The 13,131-nt window shown below is 42.9% G+C and overlaps 1 protein-coding gene across 1 annotated transcript in view; it reads left to right on the forward strand.

Annotated features, from left to right (window-relative positions):
• Positions 1–13,131, forward strand: part of LOC135541418 (integrin alpha-5-like) — a 75,890-nt gene that overhangs the window by 9,732 nt on the left and 53,027 nt on the right. The window contains exons 3-8 of the mRNA XM_064967654.1: positions 8,207–8,307; positions 8,725–8,848; positions 10,585–10,646; positions 10,975–11,020; positions 11,631–11,756; positions 12,099–12,143. Coding sequence (XP_064823726.1) covers positions 8,207–8,307; positions 8,725–8,848; positions 10,585–10,646; positions 10,975–11,020; positions 11,631–11,756; positions 12,099–12,143 — 504 coding nt within the window. The remainder of the gene's footprint in view (positions 1–8,206; positions 8,308–8,724; positions 8,849–10,584; positions 10,647–10,974; positions 11,021–11,630; positions 11,757–12,098; positions 12,144–13,131) is intronic.

Raw genomic sequence — 13,131 nt, forward strand, 5'->3', positions numbered from 1 at the left:
ATGACCACACCTGCCCGCCCGTTCTGACTTAGAATATGTGGACAACTACAAATACCTAGGTGTCTGGCTAGACTGTAAACTCTCCTTGCAGACTCACATTAAGCATCTCCAATCCAAAATGAAATCTAGAATTGGCTTCCTATTTCGCAACAAAGCATCCTTCACTCATGCTGCCAAACATACCCTCGGAAAATTAACTATCCTACCGATCCTTGATTTCGGCGATGTCATTTACAAAACAACCTCCAACACTCTACTCAGCAAATTGGATGCAGTCTACCACAGTGCCATCCATTTGGTCACCAAAGCCCCATATACTACCCACCACTGTGACCTGTATGCTCTCATTGGCTGGCCCTCGCTTCATATTCATCGCCAAACTCACTGGCTCCAGGTCATCGGTAAGTCTTTGCTAGGTAAAGCCCCGCCTTATCTCAGCTCACTGGTCACCATAGCAGCACCCACCCGTAGCACGCGCTCCAGCAGGTATATCTCACTGATCACCCCCAAAGCCAATTCCTCATTTGGTTGCCTTTCCTTCCAGTTCTCTGCTGCCAATGACTGGGATGAACTGAAAAAATCACTGAAGCTGGAGACTCATATCTCCCTCACTAACTTTAAGCACCAGCTGACAGCTGCTGACAGATCACTGCCCCTGTACATAGCCCATTCAACTACCTCATCCCAATACTGTTATTTATTTTATTTATTTTTCTCCTTTGCACCCCAGTATCTCTACTTGCACACTCATCTTCTGCACATCTATCACTCCAGTGTTTAATTACTATATTGTAATTATTTCGCCACAATGATCTATTTATTGCCTCCCTTATCCTACCTCATTTGCACACACTGTATATAGACTTTTCCTATTGTATTATTGACTGCATGTTTGTTCATTCCATGTGTAACTCTGTGTTGTTGTATGTGTCGCACTGCTTTGCTTTATCTTGGTCGCAGTTGTAAATGAGAACTTGTTCTCAACTAGCCTACCTGGTTAAATAAAGGTGAAATAAAATTTAAATAAAAACAAAAAATAGCAAAGTTAACGTCATGTTTCATACGTAGATTTTACAAAGACAGTGTATACCGTATTTCAAATTATACCCCCCAGTTAAAGTTGGATTGTTTAACCATAAAAATGCCTCTTCAGCCATTAAGCTATAAGGCTTCTATTAGCGAGCTCACTGGCTAGGATGACCTTAAAGTTATGGGGATAAACCTCTCCGTCAAGGCTTAGGGATTCTTCACCAACAGTGCTCCATTTTTATTTAAACCATTCTTTGAAGTTTGTACTGTGTTTTGTAGTGGCCAAGTCCTCTCTTGTATTCCCCCTTTCTAAAGCCTATAGAGCCTTGGTTGATTTCCTGGCTGGCTGGCTTGAAGCCCAGTGTTGTAACTGTAATTAGGCCAAAGTCATTATGGGGACAAGGACCCCTGGCTCTGCCTACCAGTGAAGCGGTCACAAACTCCATCAGATAAAGCAGGACGTGGTCCACCGTTTGAGGATCAGAGGGTGTGTGTTATCACATAGGTCACAAACATATTGTACGTTACATAGACACATACTGTGACGGCCCTGAATTAGTCTGAACCGTCTGAGCTTCTCCTTCTAACACGACGCTTCCCGTTTAATTCCCAACTAAATAGCCAGCATCAGCTGCACAAAAGGGGGTTGTGATGGTGGTGCCAATGAGGATGTGTTCAACCCTCAGATCCGAAACTTCTTTACTCCGTTTGTTTTGTTGTATTTAAAAGTGTGCTTTGTAGCCTTGTCTCAAGTTTAACCAGGATCGATCCACTCATCTTCCTTTGGACTACACATCTCAGTTGGTCTGTTTCTTCATGGCCTTTCTCGGATTGGATTGTCTGACTGACTGACTAACTACAACTTTTTTGCATATGGTATTTCATTTGTTTGAGTGTGATTTATACCGTGTTGATTTGTGGTCAGTTGTAGTTGAAGACTACAGAGATTTGATACTCTTTATGGTTGTGTTGTAAAATAATTAGATATTTTGATGAATGGACCAACATTGTGTGACTAAGGTCACTGGAGTTCACTGAACTCCTTTACCTGGCTGGACTCTTTTAGGCCCAAGGTACAGAACTTTTCTGTGTGTGATCATTTATGTTGGTAATACAACCCACGCAGAAGAACAGTTTTGAAGCTATTTCCAATGTTTTAAGGGTTTATGTCCATCCTGACTTTTACTTGAGTCCTTTGTATTGGTGTGGACTTGACGGACCAGACGGGACTCATTCCCTCACAAACAAAAAGGAGAAATCAATATTTTCTCTGGTAGGCACAAACTACCTGGCACCCTACAGACAATAACCCCAAGTCAAAACCGTTACAATACACACACTGGATACACACATACTCAGATACTCACATACATACTGTACACCTGTGGAAGCTGGTGGGAGGAGCTATAGGAGGACGGGCTCATTTTAATATCTGGAATGGAATTAATGGAACAGTATCAAACACGTCAAACGTATAGAAAATACATGTTTGACTCCGTTCCATACTGTACTCAGGTACAGACACAAATGCACATAAACAGGATATACACACAAATGCTTTCAGAAAGTATTCACACCCCTTGACTGTTTCCGCATTCCACAACCTGAATAAAAATGATTACATTTAGATTTTTGTTGTCACTGGTCTACACAATACCCCATAATGTCAAAGTGGAATTATGGTTTTTGAAATTGTTACAAATTAGTAAAAAATGAAAGCTGAAATGCCTTGAGTCAATAAGTATTCAGCCCCTTTGTTACGGCAAACCTAAATAAGCTCATGAGTAAACATTTGCTTAACAAGTCACATAATAAGTTGCATGGACTCTCTGTACCCCACACATACAATTATCTGTGAATTTCAAACACAGATTCAACTACATAGACCAGAGAGGTTTTCCAATGCCTCGCAAAGAAGAGTGTCTATTGGTAGATGGGTAAAAATACAAAAAGCTGACAATGAATATCCCTTTGAGCATGGTGTAGTTATTTATTACACTTTAGATGGTGTATCAATACACCCAGCCACTACAAAGAAACAGGTGTCCTTCCTAACTCAGTTGCCGGAGAGGAAGGAAACCGCTGAGGGTTTTCACCATGAGGCCAATGGTGACTTTAAAACCGTTACAGAGTTTAATTGCTGGCATAGGAAAACCTGAGGATGAATCAACAACATTGTAGTTACTCCACAATACTAACCTAATTGACAGAGTGAAAAGAAGGAAGCCTGTACAGAATAAAAAAATATTCCAAAACATGCATCCTGTTTGCAACAAGGCACACAAGTAATACTGCAAAAAAATGTGGAAAACATTTTGTCCTGAATAGAAAGTGTTATGTTTGGGGCAAATCCAATCCAACACATTACTGAGTATCACTCTCCATATTTTCTAGCGTAGTGGTGGCTGCATCATGTTATGGGTATGCTTGTAATCATTAAGGACTAGATAAAAAGAATGTATGAAATGGATCTAAGCACAGGCAAAATCCTAGAGGAAAACCTGGTTAAGTTTGCTTTCCACCAGACACGGGGAGATGAATTCACCTTTCTGCAGGACAAAAACTAAAAGCACAAGGCCAAATTTACACTCACTGGAGTTACTTACCAAGAAGACAGTGAATGTTCCTGAGTGGCCGAGTTACAGTTTTGAAACCGGCTTGAAAATCTATGGCAAAAGCTTAAAACAGTCGTCTAGCAATGATCAACAAATAATTTGACAGAGCTTGAAGAATTTTGAAAAGAATAATGGGCAAATGTTGCACAATCCAGGTGTGGAAAGCTCTTAGAAACTTACCCAGAAAGACTTACAGTTGTAATCGCTGCCAAAGGTGATTCTAACATATATTGACTCAAGAGGTTGAGTACTTATCTAATCAACAAATTAGTGTTTTATTGTTCATGACTTCTCTTACAAATGTTAGACATTTTCTTCCACTTTGACATAACAGGGTAATTTGTGTAGATCGTTGACAAAAAAAAGGCAATTAAATCTATTTTAATTCCATTTTGTAACACAACAAGATGTGTAAAAAGTCCAGGTGTGTGAATAGTTTCTGAAGCTAATGTTTGCTGTAGTCAGACATGAATGCACACAACCTGGATACACACCTTCTCTTACACGTAAACATACATACACAAATACAGACACATGCACTGCATACAAACCTATCTGTGATCACAAACACATACTGTGTACACACAAATGTGTGCTGTATACATCCACCGGCTTATATGCACACAGATATACACCCTTATAAGTACATTCTCGAAATTGAAGGAACAGCTGATGTGATAAATTAATTCAGGAATTAAGATGATAGCCGTTTTACACAGACATGCAGGAAGACACAAACACACACACACACACACACACACACACACACACACACACACACACACACACACACACACACACACACACACACACACACACACACACACACACACACACACACACACACACACACTGCCCTGGGCCCGTCCTTTCACGTGCTTGTGCATCGCAACGTTTCCCACACAGGTCTCTGGGTTCAAAGAGTATAGTGTGTACTACAGACACAGTCCAGACCCCAGCAGCCAGACAGACATAGGGCAGACCCCAGCAGCCAGCCATCCAGCCAGACAGACAGACAGACCGACAGGGCAGCGGTACGGGAAGGTTAATGTCACCACTCAAGTCTATGCGTCAGAAAAATGCATCAAACCCATACTGCCAAGTCTACCGCATCAAATATTTTAACTTCTTAATCTTAAACTTTTTCTTACCTGGGAAGAAGTCTATTGGCCAGGAGTGACTTTCTGAAATCAAATGTTATTTTTTACATGCGCCAAATACAACAGGTATTTCACCTTACAGTGAAATGTTTACTTAACCAACAATGGAATTTTAAGACAAATACCAAGAAAATTAGTAAAAGTAACAAATAATTAAAGAGCAGCAGAAAAATAACAATAGTGATGCTATACAGGGGGTACCGGTACAGAGTCAATGTGCAGTGGCACCATTTAGTCGAGGTAATATATACATGTAGGTAGATTATATATATAATATATACATGTAGGTAGATTAAAGTGACTATGCATAGAAAATAACAGGGAGTATCAGCAGCGTAAAAGGGGGGGGGGCAATGCAAATAGTCTGGGTAGCCATTTGATGTTTAGGAGTCTTATGGTTTGGGGTGGAAGCTATTTAGAAGCCTTTTGGACCTAGACTTGGCGCTCCGATACCGCTTGCCGTGCAGTAGCAGAGAGAACAGTCTATGACTAGGGTGGCTGGAGTCTTTGACAATTTTTAGGGACTTCCTCTGACACCGCCTGGTATAGAGGTCCTGGATGGCAGGAAGCTTGGCCCCAGTGATGTACTGGGCCATACGCACTACCCTCTGTAGTGCCGTGCGGTCGGAGGCCGAGCAGTTGCCATACCAGAGCATCCTGACGGGTTGCATCACTGCCTATCTCTCAACAAGACTAAAGTTTGACCTATCTCATAGCCCAGAACCAAGTCTCTCATGTGCTCTCCTAGCCAGCTGCTTGATGTTTTGCCTGTCACAAGAAACTGTTTTACCAGAGCCCCCCCACCCCCTTCATAAAATAGGGATCAGACTAGGAAGGACAAATGTTACTACAGTAACAATGCATTCCAAGTCCAGCTGAACGGTTTGATGCTTGCCAATAGCAAGCTGGATGGATTAAGAGTTGAGACTTTGACAGAGTTATAAAAACATGTGAAACCGTGTGACATCAAACAGGGATGACATGAGGGATCATGTTGAGACAAAGTTAACTTAACAATAGAAATCACAGTTTCTGAAACTTCTCTTGAGTACCACCAGCCATTCCTTTCTTTGTTGCAGTAGTGCCCCTTTTGTATTTGTTGTGTTTATTGGACATGATAGAGAGAAACAAGTATAGAAGGAGACAGAATGCTAGAGCGCAGTGGGATGGATTGGAACCCATGCTGGCAGTGGTAATACACAGTACGTCACCAACAGGCAGTGGCTGAGATTGATGGACCACCCCAGCCATTGCATTTATTTGATGTATTTCAGTGCAAGGACACCTGATTCAAATGATCAACTAAATGTCATTTGTCACATGCTTAGTAAACAATAACAGTGAAATGCTTACTTACGGTTCATTTTCAAACAATGTAGAGTTAAAGATTAAACATAAATACAATGAATTAAAAATAACATGGCTATATACAGGGAGTAGACAATAACATGGCTAAATACAGGGAGTACCAGTACCTAGTCGATGTGCAGGGGTACGAGGTAATAACATGGCTATATACAGGGAGTACCAGTACCTAGTTGATGTGCAGGGGTACGAGGTAATAACATGGCTATATACCGGGAGTAGACAATAACATGGCTAAATACAGGGAGTACCAGTACCTAGTCGATGTGCAGGGGTACGAGGTAATAACATGGCTATATACAGGGAGTACCAGTACCTAGTTGATGTGCAGGGGTACAACGTAATTACATGGCTATATACAGGGAGTACCAGTACCTAGTTGATGTGCAGGGGTACCAGGTAATAACATGGCTATATACAGGGAGTACCAGTACCTAGTTGATGTGCAGGGGTATGAGGTAATAACATGGCTATATACCGGGAGTAGACAATAACATGGCTAAATACAGGGAGTACCAGTACCTAGTCGATGTGCAGGGGTACGAGGTAATAACATGGCTATATACCGGGAGTAGACAATAACATGGCTAAATACAGGGAGTACCAGTACCTAGTCGATGTGCAGGGGTACGAGGTAATAACATGGCTATATACAGGGAGTACCAGTACCTAGTTGATGTGCAGGGGTACAACGTAATTACATGGCTATATACAGGGAGTACCAGTACCTAGTTGATGTGCAGGGGTACCAGGTAATAACATGGCTATATACAGGGAGTACCAGTACCTAGTTGATGTGCAGGGGTATGAGGTAATAACATGGCTATATACCGGGAGTAGACAATAACATGGCTAAATACAGGAGTACCAGTACCTAGTCGATGTGCAGGGGTACGAGGTAATAACATGGCTATATACAGGGAGTACCAGTACCTAGTTGATGTGCAGGGGTACAACGTAATTACATGGCTATATACAGGGAGTACCAGTACCTAGTTGATGTGCAGGGGTACCAGGTAATAACATGGCTATATACAGGGAGTACCAGTACCTAGTCGATGTGCAGGGGTACAACGTAATAACATGGCTATATACAGGGAGGACCAGTACCTAGTCGATGTGCAGGGGTACGAGGTAATAACATGGCTATATACAGGGAGTACCAGTACCTAGTCGATGTGCAGGGGTACGAGGTAATAACATGGCTATATACAGGGAGTACCAGTACCTAGTTGATGTGCAGGGGTACAACGTAATAACATGGCTATATACAGGGAGTACCAGTACCTAGTTGATGTGCAGGGGTACGAGGTAATAACATGGCTATATACAGGGAGTACCAGTACCTAGTCGATGTGCAGGGGTACGAGGTAATAACATGGCTATATACAGGGAGTACCAGTACCTAGTCGATGTGCAGGGGTACGAGGTAATAACATGGCTATATACAGGGAGTACCAGTACCTAGTTGATGTGCAGGGGTACGAGGTAATAACATGGCTATATACAGGGAGTACCAGTACCTAGTTGATGTGCAGGGGTACGAGGTAATAACATTACTATATACAGGGAGTACCAGTACCTAGTTGATGTGCAGGGGTACGAGGTAATAACATTACTATATACAGGGAGTGCCAGTACCTAGTTGATGTGCAGGGGTACGAGGTAATAACATTACTATATACAGGGAGTACCAGTACCTAGTTGATGTGCAGGGGTACGAGGTAATAACATTACTATATACAGGGAGTACCAGTACCTAGTTGATGTGCAGGGGTACGAGGTAATAACATGGCTATATACAGGGAGTACCAGTGCCAAGTTGATCACGCCCCTCATTTGTCGAATCAGGTGTGATAGTCCTGAAATACAGTAAGTGGAAGAGTAGGGTTACTTGAGGAAACACTGGTGCACACTTTAGGCGAGCTATTACAGTGTCATACAAGTTTAGGCGAGCTATTACAGTGTCATACCTGTCATACCATGTCATACCATGTTATTACGAATGTAAAGGTGCATTTCTTTGGCATCTCCCAGGGGATCGCAGCTTCCACGTCAACGACGTCGACGTCCAGGTCGAGTTCAAGTCCCATCAGTGGTTTGGGGCTACGGTGCGTTCCCATGGCAACACTGTCCTGGTAAGATAGGCTACTACATTCTGTGGGATAGAAGGGAATAGGTCATCATATAACTGCCCTGTTAGAATTGCTCACAGAAATATATATAACTTTATTTGGATTTTGATATTGTTCACAAGTTCTACACACAAGTTCTACCACTGGAGGTTGGTGGCAACTTAATTGGGGAGGACTGGCTCGAGGTAATGGCTGGAGTGGAATGGTATCAAATACATCAAACACATGGTTCAATTCCTTTTGCTCCGTTCCAGCCATTATTGTGAGCCGTCCTCCCCTCAGCAACCTCCAATGAAGTCGACCATAGCCCCAGTCATAAAACGCTTTTTACTATGTGTCAGGGATGTGTATCAACATCTGACAGTTGACAGTTGTGAAGTTTGTGTGTTGTTTTGAACTCCTTTATTGAATGTCTCCAAGGCTTGTGCCCCAAGATATTACTGGAGAACGGAACACGATGCCCCCTTCTCGGATGCCACAGGAACCTGCTACCTCTCCGTGGACAACCTCAAGACATTTGTGGAGTACGCCCCCTGTCGCACAGGTACAGTACTGCAACAACATCCTTATCCAAAATACTGTACCTGAAGTCAATTGAATGAAGTAGTGACGATACATGCAGCCACAGATTTGTCTCGTGAGGATGAGGGCCATATCCTCACTTTAGATCCAACATTCTTATAAATTGACCACTGATGTCAATGGGAGATTTGTGTGCTCACAATGTTATGATTGTTACACGGAGCGGAGCAGTTGAACCCAAGAGCAGACTCAGACAAGGCGACTGGGATATGGTAACCAAGGTATTTATTGAAATACAGGGGAAGATGGGGTGCAGGCCAGGGAAAGCTTGGACGGGTTACAGGGAGCCAGGTGCTGAGGCTGGAGCGAGGGGAGTTGGGGCTGGGTAAGCTTGTCCGGAGAGGAATCCAAGGAAACAGTAGAGTGGGGGGGTCCAGGACAGAGTAGCAGGACTGATGAGATGTGGGACTGGAGACAGGGACCAGAGTCAGAGAGGACAGAACTGTAACGGAGAGGAAACCAGCATCAGGCAAGGGGAAACAGGCACAACACGAAAGCAGGATCTATGCAGAAACAAACAGCAAAAAACACAGACTGACTGAGCAGAGGATACGATCTGGCAGCGTAGAAGTGACAGGGCTGAGTATTTGTCGAGGTCTTGATTATGGAACAGGTTGCAGCTGGTGGGGATCTGCTCTGCCTCTAGCACACCTGTCTCCGCCCGCATAATCACAAACACACAGAGAGGGAGAGAGCACTGGGGGAGTGGCGGCAGGTTAGGGAGACACAGGAGGAACAGTAGAGAGTGTGGCAGGCGCAGATGTAACAATAATATTGCCCAGGGCCAGGTTTATCATAACAATGGAGCTTAGGCTTCCGAGTGATTTTAAAGATGCGAGGGTTTTAAAGATGCATCTTTCCTACAACCGAGGAAGATAACATGCTTTTCTCAAAACACCATGCAGAGAGAACGTTCGATAAGGCCGTCATTGGAGCATGTGACGATACTGATAAGATTGAAATAAAGGGACCGTTGCTCTCTGATCAGCTTCTTCCAATCAAATCTTACCTAAACATTATAATTGTTTCATAATACTGACGACGGATCAGCCCCTAGAGAGATAGTACCACCTACGGATGCAAATATTGAGGCAGCTTATTCTAATGCTTAGCCAATAAAAATGCACTGAATCACAGAATTAGCACAGCATTGTGCACGTGTTAGAATACACATCATGAAATATATTAAGACAAATTACAGACCGTAGCAAAATAGAACTCAATTGATTGAAAATGAAATATACTTCAATATGATTGAAATAGGCCTTTATATAGGCGTTTATTTTTTAATACAGTCATCTCGGTTTTCATTTGTTTTTATCAATTGCAAAGACATTGGCAACTTTGTATTTTTAGTCAACTTCTTGTGAAGTTATCGGTGGTCACAGAGAGATGGATAAATCATGTGATTCTATGTTTAGCGGAGATCTTCTGTGAGTAAAGTGACTTGGGAGGGCAAAAAAGCATCTAACGGCACACAGCTGTTCTACGAGTGGTCTGAGGCAGGCTTTAGATTACAAGTTTTTTCAAGTGCAACGTAAATAACAATGGGAAACAGCTCAGAGATTTAATGATTCTCCTACGAAAGGTTCTAACAATGAACGTAATCTTAACATGCTTTTGGGAAACTAGGCCCTGGATGGGCCATTTAGGTGGTGGCCTTATCAATGTTTTCTGAATCTCTTCCTTTTACCTTAGAGAGACATGGTCCTGCAGGACAGGGCTACTGTCAGGGTGGGTTCAGTGCTGACTTCACCAAGGTACGTTGAACAGGAGAGAAACAATTCCTTAACAAACAATTCAAAAGAGGTTAGTACTTTTAGTTTTTAATGGGGCAAACTTGAAATTGGCATTACATAATTGACTAAGCAACAAACAACCCATATTCAAAGTTTTGCTTTCCGAATGATTGAAGAAATCAAGACAGACTGCTTATAAGCTGGCTAACTGAATGATCCTGCTTTCTGGAACAGCCCACTGAATGAATACTGTATGTTTAGTCATATAACATAAGACTTACAATGGAGTTTGAAAAGTTGCTTGATACCTAAGGTTCTCATCAGAGTGGTGGTTTTCTGCATGTTTCAGGATGGGAAGGTTGTTCTCGGAGGACCAGGAAGCTTTTACTGGCAAGGTGAGTGCACTATTAGATTTATGATAGGATCCTATTGAGACCATATGTGGATTACTATGAACTGGCTCAAGTACAGGATGTAGAGATAGCATGTCACATTTTTATTAGACAGGTACAGTGGAGAGAGACAGGTACAGTGGAGAGAGACAGGTACAGTGGAGAGAGACAGGTACAGTGGAGAGAGATGGGAAAAATTACTGCACTAGGCTACCCTGGGGCGGCAGTGGTCAGAGCATTGGACTAGTAACCGAAAGGTTACTAGTCCCGAGCTGACAAGGTATAAATCTGTCGTTCTGCCCCTGAACAGGCAGTTAACCCAGTGTTCCTAGGCCGTCATTGAAAATAAGAATTTGTTCTTAACTGACTTGCCTAGTTAAATAAAGGTTAAAAAAAAGAAGAAAAAAAAGAGCTTTGTATGCGTCAGTATAGTGAAAGGGCGGGTTTGGAACTTGCGCAGACAACGGCCTATTTTTCCCCAAGCGGTGAAGTTATCCCCTACACCATCCACAGGGACAAACCTCGACAGTCATTTTAGTGCAGCTAAAAAACATAGTTCAAAAGTCTTAACCTCTAACCTGTGGCTCTTTTCCCCATCCGTTCCGGCCTACAGGTCAACTAGTCTCAGCCACCACAGAGGAAATCGTCAAGGCCTACTTCCCATCCTACTTCCTGCTCTCTGTTACTGGGCAGATCCAGACTCGGCAGGTGCAGGGGAGCTATGACGACAGCTACCTCGGTTAGTATGGTCCACTTCTTCATAGGAGCTACAGTAGCTAGAGGCTGCATCTGAGACCCTATTCCCCTCACAGTGCACTGCTTTTGATCAGAGCACTAAGTGGTGGCCTTTCTTGATTTCTCATTGCTCTCACTCTTCTCTCTCTCTCCTTTCTCTCTCTCTTTCTTTCTTTCTTTCTTTCTTTCTTTCTTTCTTTCTTTCTTTCTCTCGTTCTCTCTCCACCTTTCTTTCTCCCTCATTATCTTTCTTTCTATCTTTCTTTCTCTCTCTCCCCCTCTCTTTCTCTTTCCCACTCTTGCTTGCTCTCCCTCTCGCTCTCTCGTTCTCTCACTCTCATTCCAGGTTACTCTGTTGCCGGTGGGGAGTTCAGTGGAGATGATATTGAAGGTGAGTGTCATATTTACAGCGCCAACTTACTTGCTCGAGCATGATTGGGATTTGGGTTTGCTTACCCCATAGCCCTCTCTAATAGTTAACCATCTAAAGACCCCCTGTGCTCTAATATACTAATGTGCTCTAGTCATTAGAGCATTAGTCATTAGAGCTTTAGTCATTAGAGCACTAGTCATTAGCGCGCTAGTCATTAGAGCGCTAGTCATTAGAGCACTAGTCATTAGAGCGTTAGTCATTAGAGCATTAGTCATTAGAGAGCTAGTCAGTAGAACGCTAGTCATTAAGGCATTAGTCATTAGAGCGTTAGTCACTAGGGCATTTGTCATTAGAGTGCTAGTTATCAGAGCGCTAGTCATTAGAGAGCTAGTCATTAGAGCGTTAGTCATTAGAGAGCTAGTCATTAGAGCGCTAGTCATTAGAGCGCTAGTCATTAGACCGCTAGTCATTAGAGAGCGCTAGTCATTAGAGCGCTAGTCATTAGAGAGCTAGTCATTAGAGCGCTAGTCATAAGAGCGCTAGCCATTAGTGCGCTAATCATTAGAGCGTTAGTCATTAGAGAGCTAGTCATTAGAGCGCTAGTCATTAGAGCGCTTGTCATTAGAGCGCTAGTCATTAAAGCGCTAGTCATTAGAGAGCTAGTCATTAGAGCTCTAGTCATTAGAGAGCTACTCATTAGAGCGCTACTCATTAGAGCGCTACTCATTAGCGCGCTAGTCATTAGAGAGCAAGTCATTAGAGCGCTACTCATTAGAGCGCTACTCATTAGAGCGCTACTCATTAGAGCGCTAGTCATTAGAGAGCTAGTCATTAGAGCGCTAGTCATTAGAGCTCTAGTCATTAGAGCGCTAGTCATTAGAGCGCTAGTCATTAGAGCGCTAGTCATTAGAGAGCTAGTCATTAGAGCTCTAGTCATTAGAGAGCTAGTCATTAGAGCGCTAGTAATTAGAGAGCAAGTCATTAGAGCGCTACTCATTAGAGCGCT

The sequence above is a fragment of the Oncorhynchus masou genome, chromosome 6, assembly GCF_036934945.1.
Source record: "Oncorhynchus masou masou isolate Uvic2021 chromosome 6, UVic_Omas_1.1, whole genome shotgun sequence".
Classification (NCBI taxonomy): Eukaryota; Metazoa; Chordata; class Actinopteri; order Salmoniformes; family Salmonidae; genus Oncorhynchus; species Oncorhynchus masou.